General features: G+C 40.7%; 1 protein-coding gene across 1 annotated transcript; it reads right to left on the bottom strand.

Moving 5' to 3' along the window:
* Positions 1–450: 450 nt before the first annotated feature.
* Positions 451–18,487, bottom strand: gss (glutathione synthetase). Its single transcript, XM_080763813.1, has 13 exons — positions 18,404–18,487; positions 16,887–17,034; positions 15,658–15,803; positions 14,153–14,228; positions 12,249–12,388; positions 10,782–10,898; positions 10,131–10,211; positions 9,974–10,051; positions 8,505–8,574; positions 6,809–7,003; positions 6,065–6,146; positions 4,741–4,930; positions 451–2,182 (listed from the first exon to the last, which is right to left on the bottom strand). Exons 2-13 carry the CDS (start codon positions 17,019–17,021, stop codon positions 2,059–2,061), a joined length of 1,434 nt encoding a protein of 477 aa, XP_080619939.1. The 5' UTR covers positions 17,022–17,034; positions 18,404–18,487; the 3' UTR covers positions 451–2,058.
* Positions 18,488–20,172: the final 1,685 nt, after the last annotated feature.

Below are 20,172 nucleotides of genomic sequence, written 5' to 3'. Positions count from 1 at the left end.
TATAAATGTATTGTTTTCCTTTTATTATTATTATTTAAAATCCTTTTTTTTATTATTTTTGAATGCCTTGCAAGAGGAATCTGCATAGCCTATTTGCAAAACTTTGGTTTTAGTCTATATGTCCACCTAGCACTCATCCAAACAAACTATTTTACATTCTCATTCTTTCTTTATTATAAATAAAAGAGTTGCAGTATATATAATATATAAGTGTAAGCAAGTAAACATTCTTATTCTAATGATCAAGGAATATCTATTCGTGGTAACAACATAACACTTGGAATATATCTATAGAGCGATAATATAGTCAACTGAAAACAACCCCAAACCACAAATGCTAACAGGCAAGAGTCTTAAGGTAATAAAATATTTTATTTGTGGCATGTTCACTAGTTTAAGCTCACATTTCCTCAAATCATAATTGTTTACATTCCAACTCTTCATTGTCACGCGCTTTCAGCTTGGATGCAGCAAGTGAATGTTGGCCCCAAAAGATTGCCAAAAGATTATTGCAAATGTATGTATGAAGTACATTGGGGATTAAGTTTACATTCTGGATAATGCATGTCAGTTGAATAAACAGTATAGTTTTATAGAAAATACTATATCAATAATGATTCGGTAAAATAAAACATTTTCTTTGATAAATCTTTATGTAAATGCAACTCTACGACTATGAAAACGGTCCAACATGTGTTTCAAGTTCAACCCAAATGAAATAGCATCTTTTTGGTCTGCACTCTGCAGGAATTAACCCATTCTGGACGGGAACCCCTTTTGGTGTTTTAAACATTATGTTATAGTTTAGCTATTGAAAAATAGCAGATCTACAAGCTCATGGCGCGCTACAGAGTGGCGCGCTACGAGCTTGTAGGTCTGCTATTTTTGAAAAATCGTGAAAATATTTCAGAAGATTCTTTTTTAATTTCGAGGTCAGGCCAATGTACTTAAGGTCCCTGCACACTGCTGCGTTTCTTTCAGATTTTTAGCAGCGTTTTCCGAAAAATGTGTCCAGTCTGCAAGGACCTTTACATTCAGTTTTGAATCAACTTTAGCAGTTCCACACAAGACAATTACTGCAATTCAGTCACAGCAAAAATATACAGTTTAAATATACAGTAAATTGGTAGCAAACCTATAAAAACCAAGATGCACAAATACAGTATGGTAAATATAAACTATAGAAAATGATTAAATACAAATCCTCTACAGTTAAAAAAAAAAAGGACACATACTGTAAGTGTTTGGCACACAATGAAATCTAGCTCCAGATGACAATAAGGAATAGGGCTGGAATGATTGGGAGAAATATATAATTGCAATTTCTCAGACTAATAGGGTAAAAAACTGATATCGCACTGCACTGGATTAATGGGCCAAAACCTAAAAGACTAGAATACTCTTAATTGTTTGGACCAGTCTCCCTTTTACATTAATTGCTGCCTCTGCGATTTGGAATTTTGCAATTTTGATTATTTTTCAATTAATTGTTCAGCTCTACTAAAAACTTTGAAAAGTATGATTTAAATGACATCCAAACTTGATAACCCTAGTCAGCAGAGACATATGTATTGTTTTGTACGTTTCTATTTTATAATGTTGTACTTGTGTTGCATCCGCTTATCTTTTTGTGACGATGACTAGAAATGTACTATATAAATAAATTCATTATCACATTACCGAATGCCAGGTCATGTGTGAACTGCAACAGCCGAGACTTAACCAGGAAATCAGAAAACTGTCATAATTTAGAAGATCTTTTCTTGCAGAATCAGGTCTCAGGTCTTTGAAAAGTTATCGAGAGTGACTTGACGACATACTTTTTCCTGGAGTTCCAACAGAAGCCAAAGTGCACGACGTTTTTCAAAAGAGAAGAGGATTGTCCAGCACGGCCACTCCGGTAGAATCTGATCTCAGGTCAGACGTTTTCAAAAGAGAAGAGGATTGTCCAGCACAGCCACTCCGGTAGAATCTGATCTCAGGTCAGACGTTTTCAAAAGAGAAGAGGATTGTCCAGCACGGCCACTCCGGTAGAATCTGATCTCAGGTCAGACGTTTTCAAAAGAGAAGAGGATTGTCCAGCACGGCCACTCCGGCGGCCACGCCCCCATCAGCGTGTTCAGTGCTCTTTGTCCTCAGTAGATGTCCCACACATTGGTTCATTACCATGTCTTTACCCTGCCTGCAAGCAAGCAAGCAAGCACACACACACACACACACACACACACACACACACACACACACACACACACACACACACACACACACACACACACACACACACACACACACACACACACACACACACACACACACACACACACACACACACACACACACACACACACACACACACACACAGGAATGGGACCCAAGAGCAATAACAAAATGCATTTTAGCGTACATTTCGAGGAAGCTTCAGTGAATCCATGCTATGAGGCTGGCCAAGGCCAGGCATATACTGTAGTAGCCAGGGGGGGGGGGGGGTTAAGGATTAACCTGTGATGCCTCATGCCATACTTTTTATTTGTGTTTTTGAGTGGTGCAACCACTCCAAGGAACAGCTTTGTCCTAACCTATGTGACTATGTCCCGATGTACCAGTAGGGGCAAAGGTGGCGCTGTTGTGCCAGAAACAGAGAGAGAGAGAGAGATGGCTGTGCTGTCACTGTGATGACGGAGCTATAGAGACAGAGTTACACTTTTTAACACAATGTAAAAACTACACAAATATTAGAGAGGAGTTCTTCCCAAAATTTGACACAAATTTCCCAGAATTCAGAAGTATGACAGAAAGGGAAAGATTACCAGTCCTTCTGGGGGAACAGAAAGAATGTGCAGTTTTGGCTGCAAAATATGTCAATTCCTGTCACAAGAAAAGGGACAACCAGTAGGACACACATACAGTATGCCATGTTTTATTTTCTGCACCACCTGCTTTATTTTATATTATTTTAATTTATTTTTTCATGTCATTGATATTATGTTGTTATGTTGTTTGTAATATCTGTGATTGTGCTTTGGCAACACTTGTAAAACGTCATGCCAATAAAGCCTGTTGAATTGAATTGAATTGATAGTGTTGCCTGCTAATTACACAGAGAGAGAGAGAGAGAGAGAGACGCAGGGGGAGAGGGGAGTTGCACCACTCAGTTCACACGGGTGTGATTTTTTTCTATTCACTTGGTCATTGGTCCACCAAGGTCTGCTCTGCCCGAAAACATCACGAAAAAAAGTTATGGCCATTTTTTGTATACACACCACACCATAGACAATCAATATCAAGGCAACATTTTCCAAATTTCATCATGCTTTAAGTAGCATGTGACAATTGTCAAACTAGGGGGTTTTCATGATTCTGAATCCATCCCAAGCATTAGTTTTGCACGAAAAACACTCCTTGGCCTAAATTCTGCCTTCTAAAACGGGTAGTCCCAATACACGATTCTGATTGGCTGGTTACCGTCACGTGACCGGTGTAAATTTCACCATAAACCACTCCTTCAATCACTTTGTATCAAACTGCAGCCTTGTAGCTGAACTGGGGAAGGGGAGCGCTTCATTGCTTTACAAACACATGCCGTGCGGGCGTCTAAGCACCGCCCGGCTCATATGACTGAATGTGTGGCTCCAGGCAGCCCCGTAAATACATCAAGCGCTACAACCAATATAAGGCAACTCAAGGCCCCAGCTTACCGGGTACTTTACACTGGCTGGGAGGTAGAAGACCCTCCGCTGCGCGTCGGGTCTGCCTACGCCCCCAGCCAGTGTAAAATACCCGGTAACCTGAGACCTCTCGTGGCTTATTGCTTAAATATCCACTTGCCAAAATGTGCCCAAATGTGCTGACCTTGACACATTTGTGATGACGGCTAGGGCTGTTTTTAGGCCAAGGAGTGTTTTTCGTGCAAAACTAATGCTTGGAATGGATTCAGAATCATGAAAAACCCCTAGTTTGACATGTCACAATTGTCACATGCTACTTAAAGCATGATGACATTTGGGAAATGTTGCCTTATATTGGTTGTCTATAGAGCGTCGCAGTCCCTCCCCCTTTCAGAACAACGAGTGGCCCAGGAAATGAATCTCAATGCATTTTCCCCCATAGGCATTTCCAAGACCTTTTAAACGTTGTACGAAGCCAACTAACACAATTGTTCGGGCCAAACAAAGAATTAGAAAGTAGAAAAAAACGGCAGATTACAACACTTCTTTTGTCGTTTTTCTTCTTTGTAATTATTTGTTTGGTCCAAAATATTGTGTGTGTTGTCATGATTTGTCACGACAAGAGTTGGCTTCGTACGACGCTTAAAAGGTCTTTAAATAAATAATTTAAGAAATGCCTATGGGGGGAAATGCATTGGGATTCATTTCCTGGGCCACTCGTTGTTCTGAAAGGGGGAGGGACTGCGACGCTCTATAGTGTGGTATACAAAAAAGGCCATAACTTATTTTTTAGATGTTTCAACTCTGTGGGCTAGTGCAAATCTCACGTATTTACATGTAAATGAAATATATATATATATTTAACAGTAAAAAGTAAAAACCGGAGAGAAAAAAACAAAAGCAAATGTTTTGTCAATTCTGATAATGCACAATATAATTGTATATTGACCTTAAAGAGATTACATTAGATCAGCATGGAGATAATATTACACTAAGACACAGAGATTGACAGTGAGACATAGTGGCAGACAAAGCAAAAGTGTGCAAAGATTGCATGTTGATTTTTTTGAGATACCTAACATAAGCTCCGAACACTCCCAGCTCACTGACACAGCTGCTGAGCTCCAGGGGCGAGTCTCGCCTCAGCAGGTAGTTCTGCAGAGGCTTGGGTTGGATCTTATCCATCAGAATGTATGCCGTCCTCTCCGTGCTCTCCTTGACCACCTCCAGTACCTGGCACATCTCTGACCCATAGATGTTGTTACCTAAAAGAAAAGAGAAACGTTATTTGGCCTCGAACGAGAAAACTATACTACAGCGCTCAGGTGGCTCTCGCCCATAGGCTGGATTTACCATTGGGCGCTAGCCCATTTTGACCTGAGATCAGATTAAAAAAATGTCTTCTACATCCTGACAGTTTTCTGAAAAAGCTATGTTTCCGTGTCAGTCGTTCTTTGATTTTTCAAAAATAGCAGACCTACAAGCTCGTAGCGCGCCACTCGGTGGCGCGCTAAGAGCTTGCAGATCTGCTATTTTTCAATAGCTAAAGCATAACATAACCCAAAAGGGGTTCCCGCCCAAAATGGGCTAAGGTGGCCCTAAAAAAATACGCAAAAAAATACGGCAATTTTTTTCTACGGCCGCGCGACCGAAATGCACCGCACAACCCAGGGGGGGCCCTGAAAATGTGTCTAGGCCCGGGGCCCTTGGGATGGTAAATCCGGCCCTGCGACACACACACACACACACACTGTAACAGCTGTTTTGATTGATGATAAATATACATAGAGCTGATGCTATCATATCTATATATATATTTATTAGTAGGCTTGTTTAGCAGGTACTGGGTTATAGGAGGAGCGCCTATTATGTTGCCTGGTACTGGTTGTTGCTTCTGTCCCATAGTTCTGTCCCCTGCAGGTGCTGAGCATTGTTGTCCCTAATGTGTTGCCGTCCTGAGGAGGGCCTGGCTTGGAGCCTGATCAGCCCTCGGATTGGTCCTGTGGCAGCTCAGGCCTTGCTTCCTGGACTATAAAGCTCACTCTCTGTCTGGACTTCGAGGGGGGGGGGTGGGAACACTCCAGCGTGGGGCCTTCCCTCCAGCCGACTGCTTATGTGTTTCATGTCAGGTTTAGTTGTAGTTCCATTTGTCTGTGTGTTAGGTTGTTTCGTCATCAGTCATGTAAGTCATTCCATAATTCTGGGCTCACAGAGCCATTCCGTCCGTCATTTCGTCATGCACTAAAGCCACTTTGTATTCATTCTGTCATTTGAGTATTAAAGCAGATACTCTTTTATGAGCCGTGTTGTTCTTTCCTACATGTTACGGGCGGTAAACCCCTAGACTTGAACCGTTTCGTAACAACACACACACACACACACACACACACACAATGTACCTCCTCCTTCTCTCTGGGGTTTCAGGACAAACTGCTCTGGTTTAGATAAAGCCAATGCCACTGTTTGGTCCCCCTCAGGGCCCTGGAGGACAGAAACACATAATGGCATCATGTGGGAACAGAAGAGAGACAGCGGAGCACATCGACGTATAAGAAGCCTTTGAAGAAGAAGAAGAAGAAGCACAACTTTGACTATATAATATATTTTTCCTCAGAATTGTCAACGGGAATGAATAATACATGCAGAGTTACACGGTATTCACCAGAAGAATATTGAATGGTAAAAGGTGAATACAATGATACAGTATCATGTTTTAAGGGGCCGTTTAGAGACATCTGGATATCATGTGGTTGAAAAAGTTTTTACACATTTTGGACGGGAACCCCTTTTGGAGTTAGCATTATGTTATGCTTTAGCTATTGAAAAGCAGCAGATCTACAAGCTCGTGGCGCGCTACGAGCTTGTAGGTCTGCTATTTTTTGAAAAGTTGTGAAAATGTGGCGCAAATCTGAATTTGAATATATATTTCAGAGCGAACATTTTAACTAAAATATTGGCGTCTCTGGAACTCCATATTTTGAGATGGGGGTCCGTGGCCCAATAGAGATCATTCTGGCGGTCCTTGACATGAAAAAGGTTCAGCACAGCTGACATAGAAACCTTTTTTTTTTTAATCGACCTCAGTCCAAAATGGGTTAAGAATGGATTTGAGCGTACCAGCTCTGCCATTGGAGCTCCCTCACCATATCGAGTGTGTAAAGGCCGGTGAAGGTGGCTCTGATCTGTTCCACCACCTCGGGCTGCTCGGGGAAGAACCTCTCCAGAACTCCATGTCTGGCGAGCTCCTGCTGGACCTTCTTGGTTCCGGCGAGGTGGGTACCGATGTCTGGACACTTCACAGCCAGAGAGCGCTCCATCAGCAGGCGAGCTTCCCAACTCTGCAAAAATAAAATAACGGCAAATACAATGATTATTTTGCTATAAACCTTGGGGTATTGCAAAATGTGTTTCTCATTGCATCTTGGACAGGGGCACAAAGTCACTCTATTGGCACTTAAAAAACATGAACAAGCAGATTATACCAATATGACATACACACACACATATCTATCTATATTTCTTTTCCCTTTTTTTTAATAGATTTTTACATCTTAATTAGCCGGTTTAATTACAATTTTAGAAGAGATTATTTGAATGCATTTTGTATTTTGAATGCATAAAAAAATAAACATTTAAGAACTATTAACTACCATATAAATATATATATACACACACACACGTTCTTTGTGTTTTTTTTTCCTTCATCTCGGTTCCTCAAGACACTAAAGGTGACTCCACACCAAGCAAACTTGTTCAGACTAGTCAAAGACTGCTTAGAACTGTCAGATTGCAACAGACTAGCAGTTTTAATCAGCACAAAGCCAGTCGCCCGACGAAACATTATTTTTCCCCATGCAAATTGCAAAAAGCAGCCTGCAGTGTTGCCATTAGTGTTCTGCGTATTATAAGCGACTTTGGGCTAGTTTTCCTGTAACATAGCTTAACCCATTCTGACCGGGCACCCATTTTGGTGTTGGCATCATGTTATGCTTTACCTATTGAAAAATAGCAGATCTACAAGCTCATATCGCGCCACCGAGTGGCGCGATACGAGCTTGTAGGTCTGCTATTTTTGAAAAATCGAAGAACGACTGACATTTTTCTAGAATCTGATCTCAGGTCAGAATGGGTTAATCAGACCAGTGTGTGTCCAGTGGAAACCTCGTATGAATCTGATCTCAGGTCAGAATGGGTTAATATTCATAGTTGCCCGTTGCTTTAGTTTGGGCTTATTTCTGAAGTGTAGTTACCGTATTTGGGCTTGCTTTCACGATTCTTTTTTAAAATAGCGGATGTAATAGCCTAGGCTCAAGTGGTGAAACTGGTTGCTTCTTTTGGGCTTGTTTGCATAGACCTGGTTGCTTGTTTCACTCACAGAATCTGGCAAGCTAGCTTTTCACCAAACTAGAGCCTCTACAATGCATCCCGCACCCGCAACAAAACAATTATTTTTTTCACTAGCTTTGCTTTGGAGTTGATCAATTGGTACGATTATAAATTGAGAGTTGACATTGAGAATAATGATGTCATCTAGTTCACACTGCACGAGTAGTCAGCACTGAAACATGACGAGTCGGACAGTACTCAACAGTGGAGCATTTACCCCCTTAGCACTACAACACGGATAGAGTCGGCTACCGAGGGTCGCCAGGGCTGACCGAACACGTTCGGTTCTTTATCAACGGGTTCCAGTTTGACGGCAGTCTCCTGCCGACAAGCTGCGACGCAAAATCGTGAACGAATCTGTGCAAATGTGGAGTTGGCTTTACACTCACTATTGTGCTCTCAGAATTCAATAGTCAACAAACTTGTAATAAAAAGACAAAACAGAAACTAGACCTGTTCAGAGGTGTAGTTCTGAGGCATGTAACCATTCCTAAAATACACCACTGCAATCTCCTGGCCATCTCTGAAAAGAATGTAGAAATCTTTGAGTGCAAATAGAAAAACGAAACCCCAAACTGTTAACCACATGAACCCCCATTATACTTTGTTGACCGGGATTCCCCAGGGTTCTACACTTACTTACTCCGCTCCTTTTTTCCCCCCCTCTACTCAAATATCTTTGCTGTACATCTACAAACTCACAGTGTTGCGGTGTGTTGAGAGCTTGAAGATCTGCTATTTTCATACATATTTATACACATTTTCAACATATAACATGCCCAGAATAGTGTTGCTAGGGGGGTTCAAGAGGTTAAGGCAGTGTTTAAGACAACTTTAAACCCATTTTGGGTGGGAACCCCTTTTGGTCTTAGCATTATGTTATGCTTTAGCTATTGAAAAATAGCAGGCTACAGGCTTGTAGGTCTGCTATTTTTTTTTAAATCGAAGAACGACTGACACAGAAACATAGCTTTTTCAGAAAACTGTCAGGATGTAGAAGACATTTTTAGAATCTGATCTCAGGTCAGAATGGGTTAACAGAATGTTATTTTATAAAACTCTTGGCTTCTTGTCACCACGTAGCCGTTTGACTAATTGACATTTTCATTGACACAAAAGGCATGAACATATATTTGTGTATATCTGCAAAAAAAAAAACTAAGCTCAAGAGCTTGTTTCCATTGTGGCACTTTGAGTGTTAAGTGTGTTGAAAAAGTTAAAGCAGTTGAGAACAACCTTTCTGAATTGTGACGTTTTGGGTGCATGCATGCAGGTGCAATGTTATCAAGAGACCATCCCTAGGTTTACCCACCTCTCACTTCTGCAGCCATCAGTGCTCAGTGCCAAGCACCAAGGTATCGAGTAGCATTTTTATATTCTTTGGTATGTCTTGGGATTGAAATTGAATCTGAACCTCGCAATCTCAGGGGCGGACACTTTATAAACCACAATGCCACTGGCCACTATCCCCTCAAAGCCTGCAGCAATTTCTGACTGACTCACTATCACTCCTGTAAGCTCGCTATAAGAGCCACACGCCTTGTGCATGTAGCATAGTGTTTCATACCATCACACACACTGTCCACCATCCTATCTCCACCCAAAAGCTTGCCGCTTTGAAAATTGTGGAAAAGGCAGATGCGTGCATTTCCTAGGCGTTTCGTCCGACTTTAATTGTGTCTTATCGCTTTGCCACATATTTATTAAGATCCCTTTTTAACCCATTCTGGACGGGAACCCCTTTTGGTGTTTTAACTAAGCATTATGTTATACTTTAGCCATTGAAAAATAGGTCGGCTATTGAAAATGTGGCACAAATCTTTGAATATATATATATTCTTTCAGGAGACTTTTTATTTTATTTCGACGTCAGGCCTAAATGGGTTAAGAAAGAATAATTTTGTTTGACAAACCCTACTCACACGAATAGTCTTTTTTCCTTGTCGAGGGATGTCGTCATAGAGACATTTTCAAAACGTCTTCGAATTGTAGTAATATTTCTGAAACGGGAATAAAAATACGATTTGTAATATAGTTCCTTTTGTACAATGTAAGGGGTAGTTCGTAAACGGGACGTACCTTTTCCACAGCTCATCCTCAACGTATCGATGGTCAAAGATATTTCTTTGGACCTCCTCAACCAAGAACATGACAACTGCTCTGGAAGAAGAACGGTTTGTAAAGTAAAAAAATGGCGTAAAAGGCACTCTGTTTTCCAACACAAACATTTAAATTAGGTCTGTGCTGACCATAGACTGTAAAAACACACAGCATACTGTATGTCTTCCTGAAATACCTTTTGTCCAACAGGTGGTGCTGTAGGCATAAAAGATGACTGAACTAATCCAACTTTGGCGCAAAACAAGACAAATGCAACAAAATAACAGTTCAATAGTACTAAAATATAATACAATTATTGTATAAATGTAAGGTGTCCTTATGAGACACTGTGTCCATGGATCATTGGGGGGTGCTAATCTGATAATGTTGAATTCCAACAAGGACAAGGGACGGCCAATATCACGATTATTTTAAACCTTTGCCCTCAATTACGATTCATTTATTCTTTGTTGTGAAAATAGACCTCGCGAGCTCGCAATGCGATGCATTGTGAGCTTGTAGATCGGTTAACTATTATTCACTTCAGACTAATCAACTTAGCATATCCTGATGCATTATTTGAATAACCTACAGTTAGTTATAGATTTTAAATATCATGTTTCTGCAGACCTCTCTGATCCATAGAGCTCCCAGGCCTTGGCCAGCCCCATGGCCAGACCTGCTGCTGGATTGTTGTCTAAAACACGCCGGCTCTCCTCGTGTCGACCGGCCACTCTAAGGATATGCCTGAGAGCATACGAGCAGCACATGGAAAAGATAAAGAAGGAACATAGCCTCATCAATTGAACATAGATATTGTTTTGGTGACATTGTCACCAAATGCTGATGCAAACCTCCTCGATGTCCCCAAAACCAAACTCCGTACGTGGGGGGGACAGAGCTTTCGCCTTTGCTGCCCCAACCCTGTGGAATGCCCTCCCTAAGGCACTCAGAGATGCCCTCCAAACCTTCAAATCCACCCTCAAAACCCACCCCTTCAAAATTGCCTTCCCTAGATAACCCTTTTCACTGTCTTTTAATGTTCTTTAGCTTTTTGTGTTTTTTTCCCCTTTTTTTCTAATAAAGTTGTTTTTATTTGTTGTTACCTCTGTAAAGCCCCCCCATGTAAAGCGTCTTTGGGTACTCAGAAAAGCGCTATATAAGTTTGAGATATTATTTATATTATTATTATTGTTAGAATATGTACAGTATATAACTTCAGGATACCACTGATATGGTTGACTGTACGTACGCCATTTTCTTTTCAGATGTTTTCCATTTTTCAAATGACCATTTTATTTTATAGTATGCCGTGTCACTGAGCAGTATGTGTGGGAGGGTTGAGGGGTTTCTTTATCTTTTCCGTCCTTGCATTGTATTGTATTTTCTTTTTCTATAAAAGAAAAATGTAATTCATAATTATCATAATGTTTGTGTAACAATTTATAATCTGTTCTCGATAAAAACCTATAAAAAATATATGTATGTAACTTGAACAATTCGATAACCCTTGGGACAGTCGCGCTGCAATTGGCTAGTTGAAAGTCTAGGGATATCTAGAGGGAACAGGAAGGGATGGCTGGGATTTAACTGGCTGTTGCAAACAGCAACTTGAGGATAGTTACCATACAAATTCATATTTCACCGTAAGGTTCTTAGCTTACATAATGATTCATGATGACTTATTTTTATGTATACGACGACGTATTACCATGTTTATGTTCTTGCTTACTGTTCTTGCTTAAGTCGCGCTGTGTCTGCCAAATGTGTGTCTGCCAAAGTGTGTCTGCCAAATGCCTAAATTGTAAATTGTAATTCTAAAAATTGTGAAAGAAGGGAAATGGGTTGGGGGAAAAAATCGAATACAATTGGTTGAGTGTGTTAACCCATTCTGGGGCGGGAACCCCTTATGTCATACTTTTAAGAAAATCGTGAAAATGCGGCACGAATCTTTGAAAATATATTCTTTCAGAACGTTTTTATTTATTTATTATACATCTAGCTTAAACAGGTCTTATTGACTATTAGATTGACTCGAGTGATAAAGCCAAGTGGCCAAAAAACTTGCCAATCTGGCATAGTGACGGATGGTCTTACCGATGGACCTCTGGAGTCCTGGAGGAGAGACCGCCAAAACTCGCAGCGATCGTGTTGATCTCAATTTGCTTCAGAGATGAATTTCCATCCTCACCCTGATCGAGCATGTAGTCTGAGCGGTTCAGACCCAAGACGATGGACTGGAGGAGAGGAACACAAGCACCCAAACAGAGGAATGAACCAATGTTAAGAATGACAGCTAGGCCTGAGCAAAGGTTTGAGTTAAAAACGTTCGCTCTGAAAGAATATATATATATATATATATATTCAAACATTTGCGCCACATTTTCACGATTCTTCAAAAATAGCAGACCTACAAGCTTGTAGATCTGCTATTCAATAGCTAAATCATAACATAGTGTTTAAAACACCAAAAGGGGTTCTCGCCCAAAATGGTGTTATATATTTGTCCACAGGTAATGAATGGTTGGGAAAATGACGTCAATGCCAACTCTGACATAATTATAGTCTCCATTTGTGAGAAATGAATTATCAAGAATGTCTCATCTTTGTGGAACGCACACGTTGTTGCCTGTACCAACGACGGGTCTGCTCAAGAGGGGCGCGACAATGCAAGCGTAAAAAAAAAAGCTAAACTGAATCAATCCAGGTCTGGTGAGTCGCGGGGGGGCATGTGCACGAAACAAGCACGCGCACAACAAAATCACGGGGACTGCGCTCAACGAATATACGCTTCTCCGCGCAAAAACGCAGGTCTCATTGAAAATGAACTATAGGCGTGTTATTATCGCTTCACGTTTGAAAGGCCCTTTATGCTAACGGGTATGCAGGAGAGACACCTCCTAATTCTCTGGATCCCGCGAGTCCCTATATAGACATCTGAGCGAGTCCCTGAACTTGTGGCCAACTGGGACAATTTTTTATTGGTTTTTTTGCGGCTTATAGAGGGACAGACAGTAGGCTGACAGGAAATGGGGAGAGAGATGGGGGGGGAGTGACGGGCCGTCGGGATCGGGAGTCTGCTGGAGGCACTGTTGCCGGGAAAAATAAATCCCAGGCCTCTACAGTGTTGGCCAGGTGTTCACCTCCAGGGGCGTGCATAGTTACGTAGACGCTAGGGTGCCCTCTCTGGACCAACATGCCCTTTTGTCAAGTCCATTTGGTACACTTTTTTCCCTTGTTTTGTATTATTTGTACGTGTATAGTATGTGGCCCTGGCCCATGGTGACATCGATCAATTCTGGATTAAAAGCTTATAATATATTTATTTATACATTTGTCATGATGTTGTATGTGTGTAGTGTGACTGTCCACACACACACACACACACACACCCACACCCACACGGGAGTGTGCACAGTGCCCCTCCCTCCGCCTCCGTTCACTCACTCTCACTCAACGTGAACGCGCGTACACTCCGCACAGATTAAGTTGAAAGGGCAGAATTTCGCAGAAAGGGCTTCCGACTTCTTACATTCTCACGAATGACGGACCCGGTCCAAAAAAAAGAGTTGGACGGTCGTCTATCAGAGCGTTGCAGATTGCACAGCGAGTGAGTTGACAGATAGATAAACATGACGAGACAGCGAAACGTATTGTAGTTTTACTTTCACCGAGAAGGGACTCCCACACTCAAGTCTTCAAATGCAGTGAAATAGTTTATTAGGGAACCAGCAACGTTTTGGCCTAAACGGCCTTCACAAGGCTATCTTTATGATAAAGATATCTACGATAAAGATAGTCTGATGAAAGAGGTATAGGCCGTAACGTTGCCGGTTCCCTAATAAAGTATTTCACTGCATTTGACGGAAGTGTGCGGGAATCCCTTCTTTTTCAGTACGTCAGATACTTGGCTGTCCTTCTCCTACACTATACTGTAGGTGTGCAAAAGCCTTGCTTTTTCTTACTGGGAGATTAAAAAAAAGGTATTTTTTTTTACATACCTGAGATCTTCCTTCTTTCTGGATTTGTTTGTGGATATTGAATAATCTTCTGGTAAATTCATCGACTGCAATGGTGCTATGAAAACACAAAGTGGCATGAATGTATCTAAACAATATTCTTATTAACCCATCTTGAGATCAGATTCTTAAAAATGGCTTGACAGTTTTCTGAAAAAGCTATGTTTCTATGGCAGTCGTTCTTTGATTTTTCAAAAATAGCAGACCTACAAGCTCGTAGCGCGCCACTCGGTGGCGCGCTATGAGCTTGTAGATCTGCTATTTTTCAATAAAGCGTGACATGATACATGATACACATAACAGGTTTCTGAAAAACTTATATCAGCGCTGCTCATACTTTTTAATGTCAAGGAGCCGCAAAATTATATTTATTTTAGTTAAAAAATGTTTGCTTAAAAATGTATATATACATATTCAAAGATTTGCGCACGTTTTCACTATTTTTCTAAAACAAAAACAGTTGTAACCTAAACAGTTGAATAGCCAAAAAATTGTTAAAATCATTGTAATCTAAAATGTTCTAAAAGTAGCTAGAAAGTAGCTAGAAAGTTGAGAGACACATTGACTTTTCACTCAAAGCATAAACCTTTACTGTGACCTTTACATTGCAGCCGGTTGGTTAGTAAATCACTCACAGAATAACACTTAGGCACGTGAGTCTTTTCTGCATGATCCGGTTTAGCCCGGAACTGTTTTAAACGTTTATTTTCTCGTTCTATAACCGTAGAAGAGGAAAATATAGAACTTGAAGATATAAGACACCGGACTGCATTATGAGCTGTGTTTTGGACGGACTTTTGATACTGTTTCACTGTTATTATATAATTTTTTGGATTCTGGATTCACAGACACCGGTAAGGAATGTTTCATAAACTAAATCCTTGTGAGAGTCAAAGACAAAAACAAAACAAAATAAAGCTAAAGGACAACTTTAGTTTTTTTTCAACCAAGGTTCATGTTTTAGGTTGTGTTTAGAGAAAGTAAAAGATGAGTGTTAATTATTTTTTCACAGGATCTACTGAATATGAAGGGGGTGACAAACTGACATGTTGAGCCATAGAACACATTATGGCAGCCCTATAGTACCCCCCCTTCACATTCAGTAGATCCTGTGATCTTTTGTGGTCAGATGTAATTTCCTGGGGTCTATTAGGACTATAGTAAATAATAAAATAATAAATCGCTATAAAAGTGTAAAATAAAATACATATTTAGCCCCATGTTTGAATGCCCCCACCCCCCTGTCAAATATAGCTAAAAATCGCTAAAACGAAAGAAAGCAGCAAATAAAATAAAAAAATAACACTCATCTTTTACTTTCTCTATAGTAACAACCTAAAACATGAACCTTGGTTGAAAAAAAAAAACTAAAGTTGTCCTTTAAGTTATTTTTCTTTTTTGTTACGTTTCTTTTCAACCAATAATGACACACTAAAAATTTGGGGGATACCACGGGTCGGTTCAAGGGGCTAAACATGTACCGGTACCTGGCGAGAGCCTCTTCCAGAAAGCCCGAGTCCTGACTGATTTTGTCCACCAGTACATTGAAGTGAGTCTGCACTGCCAGAGCCTGCAGGAACACAGCTTTGGGTACCGGGGAAGGGAAGAGTGTGAATGGAGCGTAAGTCACCACCTGCAAAGATTCAAGATTCAACAACTTGAAATGGAACTGAACAGGAGTACAAAAACAAGTTATTCCTCTAAACTTTTAGTAAACACAGCCACCAGGACACATGTGCCCATGCCAGACACTCTTTACAAAGCCTGTCTCTCAAAAGAGACAAATTCCTAGCATTACTTTGCATTAAACACGCCTGTTTGAGCAGGAACCGGCTGAACAGGTCCATTGGTCTCTTCTATTGATTATTCCACTGCATGGTTACTCACTGGCTCTGTGGCACTACAATTACAAATGTAAGCATTAAAAGGAGAATTCCATGCTAGAAGGCTTTCTCACCTTTATTTGTGGTTGTTACGTCCCCACCAAAGAAGAGGTCCAGGTGTTATTTTGTGCAAAAGTGCATTATTGGCCATTTCCCCTACCATAAGCCCTTATGTTGGGTTGGGTTTTTGTGCTAATTCGCATATTTCCATCGAAATAAGTAGTAAAGTGTGCCGCTTGGGATAATATTTACATTATGAAGAGAGGATATATATACAATTATTTTAAAAAAATTGAGTGATGGAAATAAGCGAATTATCACAACACCCCATAGCCCCATTCAATTCAATGCAATTCATTGAGGGCTTATGGTAGGGGAAATAGCCAATAATGCGCTTTGCCAATTGCCATGTAGTCCTGCACATTGTCAACAAGGTTGTACCAATAAATAGCCATGTTTGTATTATACCGACTAAATATCGGTATGAGCCGAGAAAACATTTTGGCCAGTGTGAGCAATGAGCATAGGGCAACCACATGCTGTGTGTCACTTAATAAATAATGCTATTATATATATAATATAATAGTATACATACTACATACTAAAACTGGTTCAATTTGTAAAATTAAAATTTCCAAAAAATAGCAGATCTACAAGCTCGTAGCGCGCCACTCTATTTTTCAATAGCTAAAGTACAACGTAATGCTTAAAACACCAAAAGGGGTTCCCGCCCCAAAATGGGTTTTAATTGAACATACTAAACAGAACATGGGTCTGTTGATGAAAAATGCCAGTGTGTCTGTTGCGTGAGAGAGAGTGCATCCATTTCTCACCTCCGATGAGTTGGGGTGCTCTTTGGTGCGCATTAAGACTCCATGGAGAAGGGCCGCATCTTTTGCAACCGTCTCTAAATCTTTGATCAGTTCGGTGTCCATCAACACATCCTCTGGTATCCCGTTGGCAGACATTGTTGTTATTCACCTGTCGGGAAGATATGAGGACTTAAATCAATATGTGCCCTGAATAACTGATATTCCATGTATTATAGTGGACGGTTATCAAAACGATTTGGTTTCCAACCATCAATCGTTTATCAATATGGGGTAAACTCAACAATATTGCACCACTCTATGGCAGGGATTCTATGGCAGTTCAGGGGTGTCTTGAGGAATACATTGATAATATTTGGAATTCATCAATGTCACTTCCGTTTAACCACCCTTTACACTAGACCCGAGTTAAACTGTACGTTATTTTGCAGCCTACAGTGCACCCACCAAGTCTCTTCACCCAAAATAGCAGATCTACAAGCTCACAACGTGACACGTTCTGAACTTGTTATGTTATGTAGATTGGCTACTTTTGGTGAATGCCCGCCTACAAGTTATTTTCAGTCTGTTCTAATGGAAACAAATATTCTCTGTATCTTTGGGGGAAAGATTTACATATTTGCGTTGCGTACAGCGTAAACTTGAAGTGAACCACTGCTCTATGGACACCGAGGATTATCCTCTCTCTCTCTTTCAAGACTCTCTTTCAAAACATGTTATGAGCAAATTCCTGTCAATAAACTCAGTTCAGCCAATGCTCTATAGCTTGCATGCTGGACTAATTGCCTCCTGTCAGTGGAGAGTGTTGCAACTATAACAGATGCAGATATTTGCTTGAAGGTCAGCTATTGACATAGGGCAGGCCTATACTACTATAGTATGACAACTATTGACAAAGTTCTGGCAGAAAACGTAGGCCCTAATATTTGCCACTTTTCCACGAGATCGGGTGAGCACTGAGCACAGGAGTGCTACTACAAATTCGAATTAAAATGCATGTGTTCTACTATAGCCATATAGTGTGTGCTCTCTTCACACACTTATGTGACAGTCATGTTTCAGGGTTAGTGTATATATGGCCGTAATATAGTAACACGTACCGGGTGCCACCGGTATGTAATATGCCACCCACATTCTTATGCTAGGTTGCAGCAGTTCAGTACATTAAATAAGAGAGGGCGTGTTGCCGTGTTCACATCCCCACTACTAATGTCAGTAGTAAATAATTAAACTTACGTCCGTGTCCCTCTCGCTCTGTCTCACACACACACACACACACACACACACACACACGCACACACACACACAGACGGACTGGTAACAGGATTCATAACAAGTAAAGGCAAAGCCCCGGTGTGTGTGTGCATTGCAACTGTGCACACTCTCTTCTCCGTCGCTAGCTAGTAAATGAGTTTGTTCAAACGGTCGGGTATCCTTCTGATCGCCAGGCACGAATCACGATTTTCCTGTGTGGACACAATATGTCAAAAAATTATCAAAAGAGTAAAAATCTTCCTTACCTGGATTTGAAACCCCACACGACGCACGAACGAGTTTTACAGTTGACCTGTGCTGAAGCCGACCACATGACCAACTACTGTAGACTAGAGTCCTCCTATTGGCCAACTGCTAGCAAAGATGGTGTAGCCACCACCTCGCCATGGTCGTGTCGAATCTCCACTGTACCAGTAGATGGCAATGAATAGCACGAAACCAGTGTTAATTTTGTTGACTTACTAAGACCAGTTTTATATTTAGTCGACTAAGACTAGACTAAGAAGACTAAACCATTTCAGAAGACTATTAAATAAGACTAGACTTGTCATTACACACTGGCAAATTATCCTAAACAATTTCAGAAGATAGATTAAATAAGACTAATGGTGTGTTATTCAAAAGACTGAAGACTAAATAAAAATCTGCTGAAAAAATTAACAATGCACGAAACAAATCAAGAAATTCAGAATTCAAAAACATGTTCCACTACATTTGCCCACTAAATAAACCAGTAGGCCTATATCATTCATCGTAGTAGATAATACGAAATAATTTCATTTTGTGTACTGTATTTGGTATAGGCCTACATTAATAAAAATAATCATAAATACTTGGTTCAAATCTGAATCCCCCCCACCGCCCACCCCTTTTTCCCCTCACTGACACTGTATATCTTTCTTTTCCCTTTTTACCTCCTTTATGATGAATTCCTGTTCTGTTCTTTGACTATATAGAAGTGTCTATTTGTTCGTCTCTAAATGTTTTGAATTGAACATGGTGGACCCAAGTGTAATGCTTAATTGGGTCGTCCACTCACAGTTAACAGCCTTTGTAGGCTATTGCGTTTGTGCTTGAAATGTACTGTAATTCTGCAAACTGTAATATTTGTAAAAATATTTCAATCAATCAAATGGCAATACCATTTGAAAGAAACATCTCAGTGAAAGTCACAGAGAAGCTGTCCAAATCAGATTGAAATCAACAGGATGTGAAGACCGAAGCCCACCAGTAGTCATCAGAGCTCTAGGACTAAATATTGACAGTTCGTTTTGCTCATGTGTATCTATTCTAAGGCCATTTAACCACTTAAACCCTCAATACTTGGTAAAAAGGAAAGGAAAGGTACTATGTTTACCCATGGTAACTGGACTAAGCTCAAGAACTTGTTGACAGCCAGGCCCTGCTCATAGACTAGAACATGTCATGATAGAGGTTCAATGCCTTGTCCAAGGGCAGCGGTGGTAATTTCAACGTGCCGGTCCGGAGGATACGAACTAGCAACCTTCCGATATCAAGACCGCTCCGCAAACCGTTCGGCCACTGCTACCTGTGATCTTTTTTTCCCCCCTCTACACTGAAATTCGACTGAATCTCTTGGCCATAATGGCCATGCACATCTACTACAAGCTCATGCAAGCCTGTTGTAAGCTTTTGGTGAATGCTGGCTAGTTCAAGTTGGTTAATAGAAGGAAAAGAAAAACATTTGGCTACATTCGGTTAGTATCTCTGAGGACCCATACATGGGCAACTGGGGGCCCAGGGGCCACATTTTACTGTGTTTTGAAATGCATTATGTTTGTGTATGGTGTCCTCTCGTCTAATGTCAGTTTTGTTTAGTGTTCAATGTCCGGGGACTACGGATGGAAAATAGCCTTCCTGCTAAATCCGGTGTATTTACGCTACATTTTTAATGTACTGTTCATTAATATGCTCTGTCGAGTCTAAATAAACAAGTAAAGTACATGCTGCCCCCACCTTCACTTAGTGTGGCCGGCGTCAGGCTAATATCGCA

Source organism: Protomyctophum bolini (genome assembly GCF_963924005.1).
Source record: "Protomyctophum bolini genome assembly, chromosome: 5".
NCBI lineage: Eukaryota > Metazoa > Chordata > Actinopteri > Myctophiformes > Myctophidae > Protomyctophum > Protomyctophum bolini.
The sequence above is the reverse complement of the archived record's forward strand: the minus strand, read 5'-3'. Positions and strand labels throughout refer to the sequence as shown.